Source organism: Myotis yumanensis, unplaced genomic scaffold (assembly GCF_028538775.1).
Source record: "Myotis yumanensis isolate MYYU_CA2020_CCGP unplaced genomic scaffold, mMyoYum1.0.hap1 SCAF_6, whole genome shotgun sequence".
Lineage (NCBI taxonomy): Eukaryota > Metazoa > Chordata > Mammalia > Chiroptera > Vespertilionidae > Myotis > Myotis yumanensis.
The window spans coordinates 95,763,683-95,776,440 of NW_027223757.1; the positions used below are offsets into that span (position 1 = coordinate 95,763,683).

A 12,758-nucleotide genomic window follows, 5' to 3' on the forward strand; every position below is an offset into this window, starting at 1 on the left:
CAAGTATGCATGCATCTGTGTACATAAGTATTAGCATTTGTTTTGTATCTGCACCTGAAGATGAAGTTTACATAAGTAGCTTTCAATATTATTGAACTTTTTGTTTCTCATATAATTTGCATTAATTTTTTATCTGTTATTTTATTACTTTATTTTCATGTTTCTTATTCATTATGGTATTAAATATGTGCCCTTATCGCCATATTGCCCCCCATTCCCTCATTTGTTATTCCTTTCCATTTTTCAGATAAAATTCTGTAGATATTGCGTAAATTTTCTCCACTATCTCTTTACTCCCAAACACCTTAAAGTGACTGCTTTCTGATGTGTACAACATTTCCTGCCTTTTTATGGATTGGACAATTCATTACTTTGCAATTGTCCTAGATGCCTACTAACCGGACCCAGAATTCGTCCAGAAATTTTGGTTCAATATTGTCCAACTCAATCAATTTTTCAACTATATATAAGATACAACAGGGCTATTGTAAATATGAGACATAGCAACAGGCACGTTCAAAAGTACGTAAAGGTTGATATAATCAGAGAATTATAATATGCTCTTAAAATTGTTTTATTAATTATTATATTATTTGGCAAACAACTATACATTTATTTTCCCGCAATAATATATTTAGGCCGAAAGCAATTTTAATACAGAGTAACCCTCCAAAAATTATAAAATCTTCAAATTAAATTGTAATCTATCGTAAGGTAAGGAACAGAACTGTACTTCTAAATTTTTTATTGCTTAATTCACTATATTCAAACCTTTATGCCCTTTTAATTTTGGAAAAATTATCTCAGAACAAATGAGAGCTTTCAGCCACTGTGTCTACATGTGTGTGTTGCATGTTACTCTGCAACATGAAAGGCTGGATGTTCCGTGCATGTTGTAGATGAAATTTAATTTTATTCATATTTGTTTCCCATGATATTTACAAATTCACTTTTATTTTACAGAAATACTTCAGGAGAATCGTCGTAAGTTGTTTCTGACAATCCTTAATTGCCCAAACTTTAAAAACAATGTGATGTCTTAGCATTATCTGCTTATTCCCTCCTGACATTCATTGCTCACCTTTTATTTGAAAGTCTACTCTTTTTTCCACAATTATTTTTGTCTGTATCCTTCTCACATGTAAAGTTCCATCTATTTATTTTCCATGACTTCCGTCCTTCCTAGTTTCTTCCCTTTTCCATTTCATACTTGACCTTCCCTTTAAACTTTTGCATTTTCTGCTCTCCAGAATCCTGCCATATTTACTGTGAATTTTGTGAGGTGAAGAGGATTGTGCTAACAGGCACATGATTCCACTCTTTATATACTGTAGCTAAAATACCAATTAAAGAAGGAACTCTGGCATTTTTTACTAGTTGAGGGTCCCATTTTAAGTAAACTGAGCAATGAGAGAAGATTCCATATGCAGTGAGTACATTTGACCCGTCCACTGTCCTGGAAACATGTTCTAGGCTCTGATGTCATTCAATGACAAAGTGTGACTTTAAGGACCACTATATCACCTCCATGGTGATCATATTACCCATTGCACAGATAATTTATACAATAGTTTGTATCCTTTTCCTTTCCAATTACATTAAATGTTCTTTATTCTTTTGCATTTTATTAGCTTAGGTATTAATTCCCAGCATTGCAAGAGATTTCTTCATGTTTGGAAAAGTATGTTAAATCTTAAGGAAAGTTTATGTGAGATGTATCTTTAGCTCAGAATTGTGTATTTGGATGACATAAGAAGCTATTTGTCATAGCACAATTCCAAAAGGTTTTTTCTTGGAGACTTGATAGAAACATTCAACGCTTTATGTCCTTTTTTCTAATATTATATTTCAATTATGTTTTAGTTTAGACAACAATGGAATTTGGGAAGAGAGTTCCTTATGATCATGAGCAGGATTCATGGGATGTCTGATATAGATACAGGTGTGGATCGCAGGGTGCTTTTACTATATACAGGCTTCTGCATCACACTTATGTACCTGCCTCATGTATGTCCACTTATGCCATTGAGTCTGAAGAAGTGGAAGATAGATATAGTTTATCACAGAAGAAGTGTTCCTTTTTCAACTCTCAAGGATCATCTTCCTTACTCCACCACACACATGTACATCATTTTTTTCAGGTATTGGTAAGATTTCAACATATTTTTATCATCTTCATTTGTTTCTGGGTTTCCCCTATTATTATTTCTCAGGTGGTCCTGTCCTTGCAATGTATGAAAACATTTCGTTTTTGACAAGAAAATATTAGTAATTTCTTCCCTCCAAAATGTGTCTGTTTTTCAAGTGTCTGCTCTGAAAATTGTGTCCAATATACCTGCAGGCCATACAATGCAGACCTCCTCTCGTAATAGTCTGCAGCCATAAAATATAGATCTTCCCTTCCTCATCCCCTCCAAGCCATTACTTCAATTTAATACTTCACTTCCCTTCCTACTCAATTGCTTATGGTAAACTTTATTCAGGCATGAATTAAAATCAGGCTCACACACAATAAAGTTATGCATGAACCATTAGATAAAACATTGAGGAAAGATGTACCCCTTAACCTAATCTGCATAACCAATAGGAGCAGTAGTTCAAGATCCTATGAACTACTTTTTGGCAGTTTATATGGCCAGCTACCACAAAAGAATTAATGACCATATATATATATATAACCGCAACCAGAGATCTTATTAAAATAAAGACCTTCTTCTTGTGGCTGAGTAATATCCCACTGTATACAGGTACCACTTCTTCTTTATCCAAGCATGTATGGATTGACAGTGGGCTTTCTTCCAAGTCTTGTCCACTGTGACTAATGCTACAGTGAGCATAGGAGTGCATATATCATTGGGAAGAAATATTTTTCAGATTGTGGGGCATAGGTATCCTTAGAAGGTGTTGCTGGGTTATATGGGATCCCTATGCTTCATGTTTGAAGAACCTCCATACTGTTTTCCCCAGTGGCTGTTACCAGTTCACATTCCCACCAACAGTAAATGAGGCTTCCCTTTCCTACACAACCTCTGACACACTTGTCATTACTAGTCTTGTGGATAACTGCCACCCCAACAGGTGTGAGGTGGTATCTCCTGGTAGGTTTGATTTGCATTTCCCTAATCACTATTGCAGTTCAGGATCTTTTCAAATACCTGCTATCCATTTCTGTCTTCCTCGGCAGTAAAATTCTGCCATTTGGGAGAATAGGGATGGATCTTGGGAATATTATGCTGAGCAGACAAACCAAGAAACGTATGATTTTACTCATAAGTGGCATATGGAACTGAATGCACAAAATGAGCACACAAATCAATCAAACAAACCCTCACAGAGACAGGGAAGCATGGAACAGACGAAGGATTCTCAGAGGCATGCCAGTGGGTGTGTGGGGACAGGTGGGCTGGAAAGATTAACCAAAGAACTTAAATGCGAATATACATAGCCCATGGACCCATAAAGTAGTGTCTTGAAGTCCTGGTGTGGGGCGGTGGAAGAAGGGTCTAGGGGGGGCAATAGGACAAAAAAAAGGACATCTGTAATACTCTCAAAAATAAAGAGGAAAACAAAACAGTAATAATAGGCACACAGGGAGGAAGTGGATAGCACAGGATAATGGAGGTGAAATATATGGCCAAGAACAAGTATTGACTTTGAGTGGTAAGCCCACAATGTCATACGCAGGTGAGGTAGCATAGCACTGCACTGTTAGTTCCACATAATTTTATTAACCAACATTATCCCAATAAATTTAATTTTCAAAAATTTTAAAATGAGTACAGAGATACAATATTAATAATAAACACTAAATAATCTCAAAAGGGATCATACAAATTTTTAAGGTAATTACATGAATTAACATTCACATTCGTTCTTCAATTCAGAGAATTCTTTAATTTTCCCCTGTTTAATTACCTCAATTGTGAGCTTTCTGTCTCTCTACTTTCAGAGAAGGGTGCATGCATCTTTGTATATATGTATTAGTATTTGTTTTTTATCTGCAACTGAAGTTTAAGTTTACATAAGTAGCTTTCAATGTTATTGAATTTATTGTTTCTCATATAATTTCCATTAATTTATTCTCTGTTATTTTATTTCTTTCTTTTCATAATTTTTATTCATTATGGTATTAAATATGTGCCCTTATCGCCATTTTGCCCCCCATTCCCTCATTAGTTATTCCTTTCCATATTTCAGATAAAATTCTGAAGCTATTGCATAAATTTTCTCCAATATCTCTTTACTCCCAAACACCTTAAAGTGACTGCTTTCTGATGTGTACAACATTTCCTGCCTTTTTATTGATTGGACAATTCATTACTTTGCAATTGTCCTTGATGCCTACTAACCTGACCCAGAATTCCTCCAGAAAATCTGGTTCAATATTGTCCAACTCAATCAATTTTTCAACTATATATTAGATACAACAAGGTTATTTAAATATGAGATGAAACAGCAGGCAGGTTCAAAAGTAGGTTAAAGTTGAGATAATCAGACAATAATAATATTCTCTTAATATTTTTTATTTATTAATTATTATATTATTTAGCAAACAACTATACATTTACTTTTGCCCCCCATAATATATTTAGTCCCAAAGAACTTTTAATAGAGATCAACCCCACAAAAATTATAAAATCTTCAAATTAAATTGGGAATGTTTTATAAGGTAACTAACAGAACTGTATTTCTAATATTTTTTTTTGCTTAATTCACTATATTCAGACCTTTCCTCCCTTTTACTTTTGGAACAATTATCTCTGAGGAAATGAGAGCTTTCAGCCACTGTTCCTACATGTGTGTGTTGCATGTTACTCTGCAACATGAAAGGCTGGATGTTCTGTGCATGTTGTAGAAGAAATTGAATTTTATTCATATTTGTTTCCCATGATATTTACAATTTCACTTTTATTTTTCAGAAAAACTTCAGGAAGAAATTGGTAAGTTGTTTCTGTCAATCCTTAACTTCCAAACCTTTAAAAACAATGTCATGTGTTTAGCATTATCTGCCTTTTTTCCTCTTGACATCTATTGGCTCAACTTTTTTTTGAAAGTCTACTACTTTGTTCTCAAATATTTTTGTCTGTATCCTTCTCACATGTAAAGTTCCATCTATTTATTTTCCATGACTTCCATCCTTCCTAGTTTCTTCCCTTTTTCATCTCATACTTGACCTTCCCTTTAAACTTTGGCATTTTCTGCTCTCCAGAATCCTGCCATATTTACTGTGAATTTTGTGAGGTGAAGAGGATTGTGCTAACAGGCACATGATTTCCACTCTTTATATACTGTATGTAAAATACCCATTAAAGTAGGACATCTGGCATTTTTTACAAGGTCAGGGGGCCATCTTCAGTAAATTGAGCAATGAGAGAAGATTCCATATGCAATGATTGCATTTGACCCCTCCACTGTCCTGGAAACATGTTCTAGGCTCTGATGTCATTTCTTGACAAAGTGTGACTTAAAAAAATTTTTTTATTATATATTATTAATTTTTTACAGAGAGGAAGGGAGAGAGATAGAGAGTTTGAAACATCGAGGAGAGAGAAACATCGATCAGCTGCCTCCTGCACACTTCCCACGGGGGATGTTCCCACAACCCAGGTACATGCCCTTGACCGGAATCAAACCCGGGACCTGTCAGTCCGCAGGCCGATGCTCTATCCACTGAGCCAAACCGGTTTCGGCAACAAAGTGTGACTTTAAGGACCGCTATTTCACCTCCCTGGTGATCATATAACCGATTGCACAGATAATTTATACAATAGTTTCTAGCCTTTTCCTTTCCAATTAAATTAAATGTTCTTTATTCTTTTGCATTTCCTTAGCTTAGGTATTAATTCGCAAAATTGCAAGAGATTATTTATGTTTGAAATAGTATGTTAAATCTTAAGGAAAGTTTATGTGAGATGTATCTTTAGCTCAGAATTGTGTATTTGGATGACATAAGAAGCTATTTGTCATAGCATAATTCCCAAAGGTTTTTTCATGGAGGCCTGAAAGAATCATTAAAGGATTTATATCATTTATTCTAATATTATATTTCAATTGTGTTTTAGTTTAGACATACAATGGAATTTGGGAAGAGAGTTCCTTATGATCATGAGCAGGATTCATGTGATGACTGATATGGATACAGGTGTAGATAGCAGGCTGCTTTTACTGTATACAGGCCTCTGCATCACACTTTAAGTACCTGCCTCAGATATGTGCACTTATGCCATTTAGTCTGAAAAAGTGGAAGATAGATATAGTTTGTCACAGAGGAAGTGTTCCCTTTTCAACTCTCAAGGACCATCTTCCTTACTCCACCACAAACATGTACATCATTTTTTCAGGTATTGGTAAGATTTCAACATATATTGATCATCTACATTTGTTACTGGGTTTCCCCAATTATTATTTCTCAGGTGGTCCTGTCTTTGCAATGTATGAAAATATTTCGTTTCTGGCATGAAAATTTTAGTAATGACTTCACTGCAAAATGTGGCTGTTTTTCAAGTGTCTGCTCTGAAAGTTCTGTCTGATATAGCTCCAGGCCATACAACGCAGACCTCCCATCATCTTCGTCTGCAGCCATACAATGTAGATCTTCCCCTCCTCATTCCCACCCAGCCAATACTGCAATTTACTACTTCATCGCCCTTTCCTCGGAATTGCTTATGGTATACTTTATTCAGGCATTAGTTAAAATCAGGTTTATATACAATAAGGATATGTATGAACCATGAGACAAAACATTGAGGATAAAGGTACCCATTAACCTAATCTGCATAACCAATAGGAACAGTAGTTCAGGATTCTATGAATCATACTTTGTGGCAGTTTTATATGGGCAGCTACCACAATAGAAGAACTGACCGTATACATTTAACCACAAACAGAGATCTTATTAAAATAAAAACCTTCTTCTTGTGGCTAATATCCCATTGTATATAGGTACAACTTTTTCTTTATCCAACCATGTATGGATGGACAGTGGGCTTGCTTTCACGTCCTGTCCACTGTGACTAATTCTACAGTGAACGTAGGAGTGCATATATCATTGGGAAGATATATTTTTTCAGTTTGTGGGGCATAGGTATCCATAGAAGGTGTTGCTGGGTTATATGGGATCCACATGCTTCATGTTTGAGGAACCTCATACTCTTTTCCCCAGGGGCTGTACCAGTTCACATTCCCACCAGCTGTAAATGAGGCTTCCCTTTCCTCCACAACCTCTGCAACACTTGTTATTACTAGTCTTGTTGATAACTGCCACTCTAACAGGTGTGAGGTGATATCTCCTGGTAGGTTTAATTTCCAATTCCCAATTTGCTAGTCAATTTGAGGATTTCTAAAATACCTCCAGTCCACTTGTGTATACTTGGGCAATAAAATACTGCCATTTGCGACAACAGGAATGGATCTTGGGAAAATTGTGCTGAGCAGACAAAGCCAAGAAACATATGATTATACTCGTACATGGCATATGGAACTGAGATCACAAAATGAGCACACAACTCAATCAAACAAACCTCACAGAGACAGGAAAGCATGGAGCAGAGGATACTCAGTGGCATGCGGGTGGGTGTGTGGGGACAGGTGTGCTGGAAAGATTAACCAAGGAACATAAATGCGTATATTCATAGCCCCTGGACCCAGAAAATAGTGTCTTGAAGGCCTGTTGTGGGGCGGTGGAAGAAGGGTCTAGGCGGGCAATAGGACAAAAAAAAGGACATCTGAAATACTCTCAGAAATAAAGAGTAAAGCAAAACAGTAATAATAGACACACAGGGAAGAGGTGGGTAGCACATGATAAAGGAGGTGAAATATATGGCCAAGGAACAAGATTTGACTTTGGGTGGTAAGCCCACAATGTCATAAGCAGGTGATGTATCATAGCACTGCACTGTTAGTTCCACATAATTTTATTAACCAACATCATACCAAAATTTAATTTTCAAAAATTTTAAAAGAACTATAGAGATACAATATTAATAATAAACACTTTATTATATCAAAAGGGATTATAAAAATCTTTAAGGTAATTATCTGAATTTACATGCACATAATTTCTTCAATTCAGAGAATTCATTCATTTTTCCCTGTTTAATTACCTCAATTGTGAGCATTCAGTCTCAATCTATGTGTAGACATGTGTCCATGCATCGGTGTACATAAGTATTAGCATTTGTTTTGTATCTGCAACTGAAGCTGAAGTTTACATAAGTAGCTTTCAATATTATTGAACTTTTTGTTTCTCATATAATTTGCATTAATTTTTTATCTGTTATTTTATTAATTTATTTTCATGTTTCTTATTCATTATGGTATTAAATATGTGCCCTTATCGCCATATTGCCCCCCATTCCCCAATTAGTTATTCCTTTCCATTTTTCAGATAAAATTCTGTAGGTATTGCGTAAATTTTCTCCAATATCTCTTTACTCCCAAACACCTTAAAGTGACTGCTTTCTGATGTGTACAACATTTCCTGCCTTTTTATTGTTTGGACAATTCATTACTTTGCAATTGTCCTAGATGCCTACTAACCTGACCCAGAATTCGTCCAGAAAATTTGGTTCAATATTGTCCAACTCAATCAATTTTTCAACTATATATAAGATACAACATGGCTATTGTAAATATGAGACATAGCAACAGGCACATTCAAAAGTACGTAAATTTTGATATAATCAGAGAATTATAACATACTCTTAAAATTGTTTTATTAATTATTATATTATTTAGCAAACAACTATACATTTATTTTTCTGCCATAATATATTTAGTCCCAAAGAAATTTTAATAGAGAGCAACCCACCAAAAATTATAAAATCTTCAAATTAAATTAGGAATGTTTCGTAAGGTAACTAACAGAACCGTACTTCTAATTTTTTATTGCTTAATTCACTATATTCAGACCTTTCCTCCCTTTTAATTTTGAACAGTTATCTCAGAGCAAATGAGAGCTTTCAGCCACTGTTCCTACATGTGTGTGTTGCATGTTACTCTGCAACATGAAAGGCTGGATGTTCCGTGCATGTTGCAGGAGAAATTGAATTTTATTCATATTTGTTTCCCATGATATTTACAATTTCACTTTTATTTTACAGAAATACTTCAGGAGAATCGTCGTAAGTTGTTTCTGACAATCCTTAATTGCCCAATCTTTAAAAACAATGTGATGTCTTAGCATTATCTGCTTCTTCCCTCCTGACATTCATTGCTCACCTTTTATTTTAAAGTCTACTCTTTTTTCCTCAATTATTTTTGTCTGTATCCTTCTCACATGTAAAGTTCTATCTATTTATTTTCCATGACTTCCGTCCTTCCTAGTTTCTTCCCTTTTCCATTTCATACTTGATCTTCCCTTTAAACTTTTGCATTTTCTGCTCTCCAGAATCCTGCCATATTTACTGTGAATTTTGTGAGGTGAAGAGGATTTAGCTAACAGGCACATGATTTCTACTCTTTATATACTGTAGGTAAAATACCCATTAAAGAAGGACTTCTGGCATTTTTTACTAGTTGAGGGTCCCATTTTAAGTAAACTGAGCAATGAGAGAAGATTCCATATGCAGTGAGTACATTTGACCCATCCACTGTCCTGGAAACATGTTCTAGGCTCTGATGTCATCCAATGACAAAGTGTGACTTTAAGGACCACTATATCACCTCCCTGGTGATCATATTAACCATTGCACAGATAATTTATAAAATAGTTTGTAGCCTTTTCCTTTCCAATTACATTAAATGTTCTTTATTCTTTTGCATTTTATTACCTTAGGTATTAATTCCCAGCATTGCAAGAGATTTCTTCATGTTTGAAAAAGTATGTTACATCTTAAGGAAAGTTCATGTGAGATGTATCTTTAGCTCAGAATTGTGTATTTGGATGACATAAGAAGCTATTTGTCATAGCACAATTTCCAAAGGTTTTTTCATGGAGGCCTGATAGAATCATTAAACGCTTTATGTCCTTTTTTCTAATATTATATTAAATTATGTTTTAGTTTAAACATACAATGGAATTTGGGAAGAGAGTTCCTTATGATCATGAGCAGGATTCATGTGATGACTGATATAGATACAGGTGTTGATCGCAGGGTGCACTTGTGATATACAGGCATCACACTTTAAGGGCCTGCCGCAGGCATGTGCACTTATGCCATTGAGTCTGAAAAAGTGGAAGATAGATATAGTTTGTCACAGAGGAAGTGTTCCTTTTTCAACTCTCAAGGATCATCTTCCTTACTCCACCACACACACGTACAACATTTTTTTCAGGTATTGGTAAGATTTCAACATATTTTTATCATCTTCATTTGTTTCTGGGTTTCCCCTATTATTATTTCTCAGGTGGTCCTGTCCTTGCAATATATGAAAACATTTCGTTTGTGACAAGAAAATCTTAGTAATTACTTCACTCCAAAATGTGGCTGTTTTTCAAGTCTCTGCTCTGCAATTTGTGTCCAATATAGCTGCAGACCATACAATGCAGACCTCCTCCCGTAATAGTCTGCAGCCATAAAATTTAGATCTTCCCTTCCTCATCCACTCTAAGCCATTACTGCAATTTAATACTTCACTTCCCTTCCCTCTCAATTGCTTATGGTAAACTTTATTCAGGCATGAATTAAAATCAGGCTTACACACAATAAAGTTATGCATGAACCATTAGATAAAACATTGAGGAAAGATGTACCCCTTAACCTAATCTGCATAACCAATAGGAGCAGTAGTTCAAGATTCTATGAATCATACTTTTTGGCAGTTTATATGGCCAGCTACCACAATAGAAGAACTGACCATATACATTTAACCGCAACCAGAGATCTTATTAAAATAAAAACCTTCTTCTTGTGGCTGAGTAATATCCCACTGTATACAGGTACCACTTCTTCTTTATCCAAGCATGTATGGATGGACAGTGGGCTTGCTTCCAAGTCTTGTCCACTGTGACTAATGCTACAGTGAGCATAGGAGTGCATATATCATTGGGAAGATATATTTTTCAGATTGTGGGGCATAGGTGTGCATAGAAGGTGTTGCTGGGTTATATGGGATCCCCATGCTTCATGTTTGAAGAACCTCCATACTGTTTTCCCCAGTGGCTGTTACCAGTTCACATTCCCACCAGCAGTAAATGAGGCTTCCCTTTCCTCCACACCCTCTGCAACACTTGTTATTACTAGTCTTGTGGATAACTGCCACTCTAACAGGAGTGAGGTGATATCTCCTGGTAGGTTTGATTTGCATTTCCCTAATCACTAGTGCAGTTCAGGATCTTTTCAAATACCTGCTATCCATTTCTGTCTTCCTGGGCGATGAAATTCTGCCATTTGTGACAATAGGGATGGATCTTGGGAATATTATGCTGAGCAGACAAACCAAGAAACGTATGATTTTACTCATAAGTGGCATATGGAACTGAATGCACAAAATGAGCACACAACTCAATCAAAGAAACCCTCACAGAGACAGGGAAGCATGGAACAGACTGAGGATTCTCAGAGGCATGGGGGTGGGTGTGTGGGGACAGGTGGGCTGGAAAGTTTAACCAAAGAAGTTAAATGAGTATATACATAGCCCATGGACCCAGAAAGTAGTGTCTTGAGGTCCTGGTGTGGGGCGGTGGAAGAAGGGTCTAGGGGGGGCAATAGGACAAAAAAAAGGACATCTGTAATACTCTCAAAAATAAAGAGGAAAACAAAACAGTAATAATAGACACACAGGGAAGGGGTGGGAAGCACAGGATAAAGGAGGTGAAATATATGGCCAAGGAACTAGATTTGACTTTGAGTGGTAAGCCCACAATGTCATACACTGGTGATGTGGCATAGCACTGCATCGTTAGTTCCACATAATTTTATTAACCAACATCATCCCAATAAATTTAATTTTCAAAAATTTTAAAAGAAGAACAGAGATACAATATTAATAATAAACACTAAATAATCTCAAAAGGGATCATACAAATTTTTAAGGTAATTACATGAATTAACATTCACATTCGTTCTTCAATTCAGAGAATTCTTTAATTTTCCCCTGTTTAATTACCTCAATTGTGAGCTTTCTGTCTCTCTACTTTCAGAGAAGGGTACATGCATCTTTGTATATATGTGTGAGAATTTGTTTTTTATCTGCAACTGAAGTTTAAGTTTACATAAGTAGCTTTCAATGTTATTGAATTTATTGTTTCTCATATAATTTCCATTAATTTATTCTCTGTTATTTTATTTCTTTCTTTTCATAATTTTTATTCATTATGGTATTAAATATGTGCCCTTATCGCCATTTTGCCCCCCATTCCCTCATTAGTTATTCCTTTCCATTTTTCAGATAAAATTCTGAAGCTATTGCGTAAATTTTCTCCAATATCTCTTTACTCCCAAACACCTTAAAGTGACTGCTTTCTGATGTGTACAACATTTCCTGCCTTTTTATTGTTTGGACAATTCATTACTTTGCAATTGTCCTTGATGCCTACTAACCTGACCCAGAATTCCTCCAGAAAATCTGGTTCAATATTGTCCAACTCAATCAATTTTTCAACTATATATTAGATACAATAAGGCTATTTAAATATTAGACGAAACAACAGGCAGGTTCAAAAGTAGGTAAAATTGAGATAATCAGACAATAATAATATTCTCTTAATATTTTTTATTTATTAATTATTATATTATTTAGCAAACAACTATACATTTATTTTGCCCCCCATAATATATTTAGTCCCAAAGAACTTTTAATAGAGATCAACCCCACAA

The 12,758-nt window shown here is 35.4% G+C and overlaps 1 protein-coding gene across 1 annotated transcript in view; it reads left to right on the forward strand.

Annotated features, from left to right (window-relative positions):
* Nucleotides 1-12,758, forward strand: part of LOC139012960 (E3 ubiquitin-protein ligase TRIM38-like) — a 150,124-nt gene that overhangs the window by 23,168 nt on the left and 114,198 nt on the right. Inside the window, exons 9-11 of the mRNA XM_070419145.1 lie at nt 964-984; nt 4,920-4,940; nt 9,102-9,122. Coding sequence (XP_070275246.1) covers nt 964-984; nt 4,920-4,940; nt 9,102-9,122 — 63 coding nt within the window. The remainder of the gene's footprint in view (nt 1-963; nt 985-4,919; nt 4,941-9,101; nt 9,123-12,758) is intronic.